Here is a 6,032-nt window from a genome sequence, read left to right as displayed (position 1 = left end):
GTGTGTGTGTGTGTGTGTGTGTGTGTGTGTGTGTGTGTGTGTGTGTGTGTGTGAGTGTGTGTGTGTTCCCAAAAGCCCAGAGATGACCTGTTTTTAAATAGCTATTTTATCCAAAACCCAAAAGATATTCAGTGTAATATAAGATAACACAGGAAAGAGAATTAATAGTTCTACATATTTGAGAGGCTGAAAACAGCATTTTCTGACCGTTTTTTTTATGAAAAATTAATATTAACAATGAATCGATCATCAGTGATTTTACCTGGTAGGACACGGGAGTTGCTGCTCTACCGCTGCCTCCATCAGTTAGTTAGTTAGTTAGTTGGTTAGATGATAACCCTTAAAAACACATTAAGCCCCAGACACATCAACAAGGCGGCAGTAAAGCCAGTGTGACTGATCAGTCTCCCCGAGTTGGTCCAAAAAGTTCCTCAGAACACCGAAGAGACGAGACGTAATACGTCTCCATAACAACAGACGGCGCTAATCTGGATTGTTGCCCAAGAAATGAAAACCGGCAGCTGATTAGGCGAACGCGTCACGTTCAGGGAATGAAATTAACACCCGACCACCCGCCAAATGCGGGTGAATTTTGCAATTGGCGGGTAACGCTGTCAATCTACCTGCTACATTGGCAGATAGCCAATGAGAAGAAGAAAACCAGCAGCTGATTGGAAGAACGCGTCACGTGGGTCTGGTTTCTCCGGAAATTCAAAGCCAATTGGACTAAAATAGTTCACCGAAACATGTTTCTGAAAACATTTTAAGAGAGAAATAGGCCGTGCAGTTGCTGAATCTGTCTTCATTTCAGATCAACAAAGGTCAGTTTAAAAGATTTTCATCAGATTTTGAGAGACTCTAGTCACGCTCATCCTGCTCCCCGTTTCCTGGTTAACTCTCCAAAAAAAAAAACTACAAAAACATGAAAACACACGAAAAACGTGAAACGCTGACAAAAAAACGCTGAAAACATAGAATGTGACAAACAAAAAAAAAACAGAAGTTAACCCTTAAATGACTTCTGTCTATTTCAGTTTACACAACTCAGCAGAGGATCCAGAACCATAAACCCAAAGTCCAGCATAGAGGGGCTGAGTGAATGTGGTCTGGACTCTGTGGAGGAGAGTCATGGTCTCAGAGACGCTGTAGAAGGACAGAATACCTGCACTGTGATCCAGGTACACTCCTACTCTGGAGGACACAGGACCTGAGATGGGAGTTTGGACTTTGTTGTAATAAAATATATAACTGATGTTGTTACAATATAACGCCCAAGATTTGTCATTTTGTCCAAATCTACATTCATATGACCCCCCTGCTCTGCTGATATTCTTGTATGCGACTGCTACAGAAACTGCTCCTCCTCCTCTCCTCTCCACCTCCCAGTAACAACGTCCAGTCAGACTCTCTCTACTCAGGACCTGCCACCAGTCAATGAATCTGTCTGGGTGACTAGAATAAGACTGATGTTGACTCATTAATGTTGCTTTCCTGTTCCCCTCAGATAATAACAGATATGTGTGTGCTGTGTTTGAATCCAGTGTGATTTCACGTGAATATTTTAAGAATCCAGCTCTGGTCTTGGGCTCTGGTTGTGGCAGTAAAACGTCCACTTCAGTCCCTTTCAGTGAGAACTTTGTCCACTTCTCTCTCAGGACGTCCTGTAGTTTATCTCTGACTTCTGACACGGCCGCTGTCACGTCCTCAAAGCAGCTCAGAGGATGGATATGGATGCTGGATGTTGATTGGCTGAGTGGTGACAGTGAGGAGTAGTTGTGTAGAAACTGGCTGTGATCCTCTGTGTGTGAGAGCTTCTTCAGCTCAGCGTCTTTCCTCTTCAGCTCAGTGATCTCCTGCTCCAGCTTCTCCTGAAGCTCTTTGACTCGACTCACTTCTCTTTTCTGCTGGGATCTGACCTGCTGCTTCACATCAGAGCTTCTTTTCTCCAGGAGACAGATCAGCTCAGTGAAGATCTTCTCGCTGTCCTCCACTGCTTTATCAGCAGAGACATTGATGGCCTCCGCCTGCTGTTGAAGCAGCTTCACATCTTTCTCTCTGTCCTGGATTCTCTGCTGGATGTTTTGTTGACTCCCCTCGAGCTCTCTCTGCCTCTCAGCTCTCTCTGCTGCAGCTGAGACTGTGTCGTGGTCTTTATGTTCATCCATTAAGCAGAGATAACAGATAAGCTGCTGATCAGTACGACAGAAAATCTTCATCACCTCAGCATGATGAGAGCAGACGTTCTCCTGGAGCTTCTTGGACGGCTCCACCAGCTTGTGTTTCTTTAATGGAGCTGATTCATAATGAAACTGAAGGTGTTTCTCACAGAAAGAAGCCAGACATTGCAGACAGGACTTGTGTGCTTTGAGTTTTCTCCCGGTGCAGACATCACAGGCCACATCTTCAGCTCCAGCATAGCAGTGATCAGCAGGAGCGGCTTGGAGTCCAGTCTTCTTCAGCTCCTCCACTAAATCTGCTAACATGGTGTTTTTCAGCAGGTCAGGCCTCGATGTGAACGTCTTCCTGCACTGAGGGCAGCTGTAGCTGTTCTTACAATCCTCTACATCCCAGTGGCTTTTAATACAGTTCATGCAGTAGTTGTGTCCACAGGGAGTAGTCACCGGATCCTTCAGTAGATCCAGACAGATGGAACAAGAGAAGGCTTCCCGGTCCAGCTGAACTCCTTTCTGCGCCATTTCACCTCTCTCTCAGTGACAATGACTGTCTGAGTCTCACTTCCTGAGAAGTGAAACTAGTCTGAGCTCTGATGTAACAACAGGATGTGTGTGGGAGGAGTTATCAAGTCTTGCTTTATTCCTGGAGGAGGAGCAGTTTGAGAGAGCTACTGGGTGTGTTGCAATGCCCATACTACCATTAGTATGCCAGAATTTTTTTTGTAAGTACCAATTGTATGCAGACTGTACTGCAGCCAACAGTATATACTTTTATAAGAGCAGCTGCAGTTTGTACTAAAGTAAAAAGAAAAAGTATGCGATAAGGAACACAGCAACACTTGTTAACAACAGAGCTCATTTCTCATTTAAAAACTCTGCTGACTTCAGCTTTTAGGAGGTAAACTCTTCTTAGAATCAGAGGGTTTGGAGACGGCTCCCCAGTTCACTAAATGACTGAGTTGTCCTGTTGTTAAGTTTATATTGTTTACAAAAATCCAAACACAGAACACGGAAGACACATGAATGAATCACAGCTTTTTGTTAGTAAATAAAGTATCTACAATCTGTGAAATATATAGAATAGATTTAGCGCCACCTTAACCATCATCAAAATGCTGCTGACATGTTAAATATAGTTCGGCCTAGAACATTAACACATCCTGAGAGGGTTTCTTCTGAATGATGAGGGCTTTAACTTTTGAATATTTCAGGTTAACTCTGCTCTCTCTAAAGACACACACACACACACACACACACACACACACACACACACACACACACACACACACACACACACACGTTTGTTTCACTATCTGTGTGGGGACCCATCATTGACATAATGCATTCCCTAGCTCCTTACCCTAACCTTAACCATCACCACTAAATGCCTAACCTTAACCCATACCCTCACCCTAACCATAACCTAATTCTAACCCTAATCCTAAAACCAAGTCTTAACCCTCAAACAGACCTTTAACCTTGTGGAGTCCAGCATGTTGGGCCCCACAAGGCTGTGCAGACCCCACAAGTATACTGGACTCCCCAGTTTTTGGACCCCACGAATATAGTAAAACAAGCACACGCAAGGTAACGGCACCCTACGACACTGTCTATCTGCTGGATGTTTCAAGGTAACGGCACCCTACGGTACCGTCTATTTGCTGGATGGTTTCAGGGTAACGGCACCCTACGGTAGCGTCTATTTGCTGGATGGTTTCAATGTAATGGCACCCTATGGTACCATCTATTTGCTGGATGGTTTCAAGGTAACGGTCAGTAGCTAACATTAGCAGATAAGCCCGTTGACAACGACTTTATTGTTCATATTTTGGCACGTTTCTGACCGTAGTAGTAGTGGTCATAGTGACTGAAAGTGTGATGTGAGATGCTACTGATGTATATGTATAGTATGTTTAAAGTATATTTTTGAGCACCATTGCAGGTAGTGCACCTGAATCTCAGTGCATGTAAATGTAATGACAATAAAGGAATCTTATCTCATCATGAAGTACAGCCTCAGCTAAAGCTGAACCAAGGTGTGTAAAGATTTTGGACTTTGACTAGATGCATTCAGGAGAGTGTGTCCTAGCCCTGTAGATACAGTAAACGCTGGTCATAAGCTGCAGTGCTGGCTGGTTTTATTGTACTACTACTGTGTGTGTGTGTGTGTGCGTGTGTGTGTGTGTGTGTGTGTGTGTGTGTGTGTGTGTGTGTGTCTGTGTGTGTGTGCCATCGCCACCGCTACTGCCGCTGCCACCATTCATCTGGACAGACAGACAGACAGACCAGACAGACAGACAGACAGACCAGACAGACAGACAGAGTGTGAGTGTTGTTGTTCCATAGTAACATTGAATAAGAAATAGAAAGGTTAAGTCCCGCCCCTTCCTGATCCTGTTTGAATTGAGCCGTCAATTACACAGATGAAGTTTTTGAAATTGATATTATTAATAAAATATTATTGGTCTCTCCCCGTTCACTACCGGATAGATTTTTATATGTATCCATGTATACAAATATACATAATATACATGTATATTTGCATACTGAATCAACATTATGAAAATTTTATATCTTAAATAAAAAAAATTAAAGTGTATAAAACTTTCATGGCTGCAGCAGTGCATGCTGGGTACCTGGTATGTCGGTGTGGGGAAGGCTGCCGGCTGAGAGCTGAACGCTGCGGAGAGAAAACCCAAAGGTCACTGAACAGATCCACATGGTAACGGTAACATGACAGTCAAAGGTGAAGAAAATCACAGATTTAAATATGTAGAAATGTAAATTAGAGAAGGATGGGAAACAGTTTTAACATGACTTTCTGACTTTTAACACGACATCCACCGAGCCAACGTGATTATGCTAACGTTAATTAGCTCGTTCTTGTTTCCTAACTGCGTCGAGAAGCAGAGAAAAGAAGGGGTATATAAGCTTTATCAAAGAGGAGAGTTTTAAGTTTACTCTTAAATGTGGTGACGGTGTCTGCCTCCCGAACCCAAACAGGAAGCTGGTTCCACAGGAGAGGAGCCTGGTAGCTGAAGGCTCTGGCTTCCATTCTACTTTTACAATTCAATTCAATTTTATTTAAAGTATCAAACAAAAGTTATCTCAGGACACTGATCTCTTTTCGGTGTTGTAGTTTGTAGACGGTCCCTAAGCACTCGTCTTGCCATCTCAACACCGGAACTAAACAGCTGAATTAGCATAACCTTTATACATTTCCTTCCCATCTACTGCAGTCAGATTCACTGTGTTCACTCGGAAGGAATCACTTCACATGGGTAGGCACTTGTAATGACATTTTGATCATGTTAAGAGGCTAAAAGCACGTTTAAAACTTGCCCTGTTTCAGCCTCCTGGGTGCTAAGGCTAGCAGGAGGATAACACGGTGTAGGCAACACCGATTTCTTTTTGTTTTTCTCGCTACTGACAGCACTCCAAATATACAAACAACAGAGCTACGACCGGAATTCTCCTTTAAGGGACTTATTTGAGCAACCTGCAAGGAATGACAGTAGTCCAGCCTGGAAGTAACAAATGCATGGACTAGTTTTTCAGCATCGTTTTGAGACAGGATGTTCCTAATTTTGGCAATGTTACGAAGGTGAAAAAAGGCTGTTGTTGAGGTTTGTTTTAAGGCGCTGACACACCAACCCAATAATCGGCCGTCAGACAGTCTGGCGAGGTCAGTGACTCGAGTCTGTTCGGTGTGTTCCGTGCCGTCGTCCGTCCTAGGAGCCGTCGGCCTGACATGTTGCATCAGAGGGCGGGTAGTTGGACTCAAATGACCCATCTGATTGGTGGAGCGCTAACCCGGAAATGACGAGCGGGATGAGTGTGACTAATGCCTCTCAAAAT

At 43.8% G+C, this 6,032-nt stretch overlaps 1 protein-coding gene across 1 annotated transcript; it reads right to left on the bottom strand.

Moving 5' to 3' along the window:
* Positions 1–994: 994 nt before the first annotated feature.
* On the bottom strand, positions 995–2,756 carry LOC116062759 (tripartite motif-containing protein 16-like). The gene has a single exon (XM_031317393.2). It carries the CDS (start codon positions 2,694–2,696, stop codon positions 1,026–1,028), a length of 1,671 nt encoding a protein of 556 aa, XP_031173253.1. The 5' UTR covers positions 2,697–2,756; the 3' UTR covers positions 995–1,025.
* Positions 2,757–6,032: the final 3,276 nt, after the last annotated feature.

Source organism: Sander lucioperca, chromosome 13 (assembly GCF_008315115.2).
Source record: "Sander lucioperca isolate FBNREF2018 chromosome 13, SLUC_FBN_1.2, whole genome shotgun sequence".
Taxonomy (NCBI): Eukaryota; Metazoa; Chordata; class Actinopteri; order Perciformes; family Percidae; genus Sander; species Sander lucioperca.
Note: the sequence above shows the minus strand (reverse complement) of the source record. Positions and strands in the feature narration are given on the sequence as shown.

What these genes read in the sequence shown, in the direction of transcription:
- LOC116062759 (XM_031317393.2), bottom strand. Translation starts at nt 2,696, where the DNA reads ATGGCGCAGAAAGGAGTTCAGCTGGACCGGGAAGCCTTCTCTTGTTCC.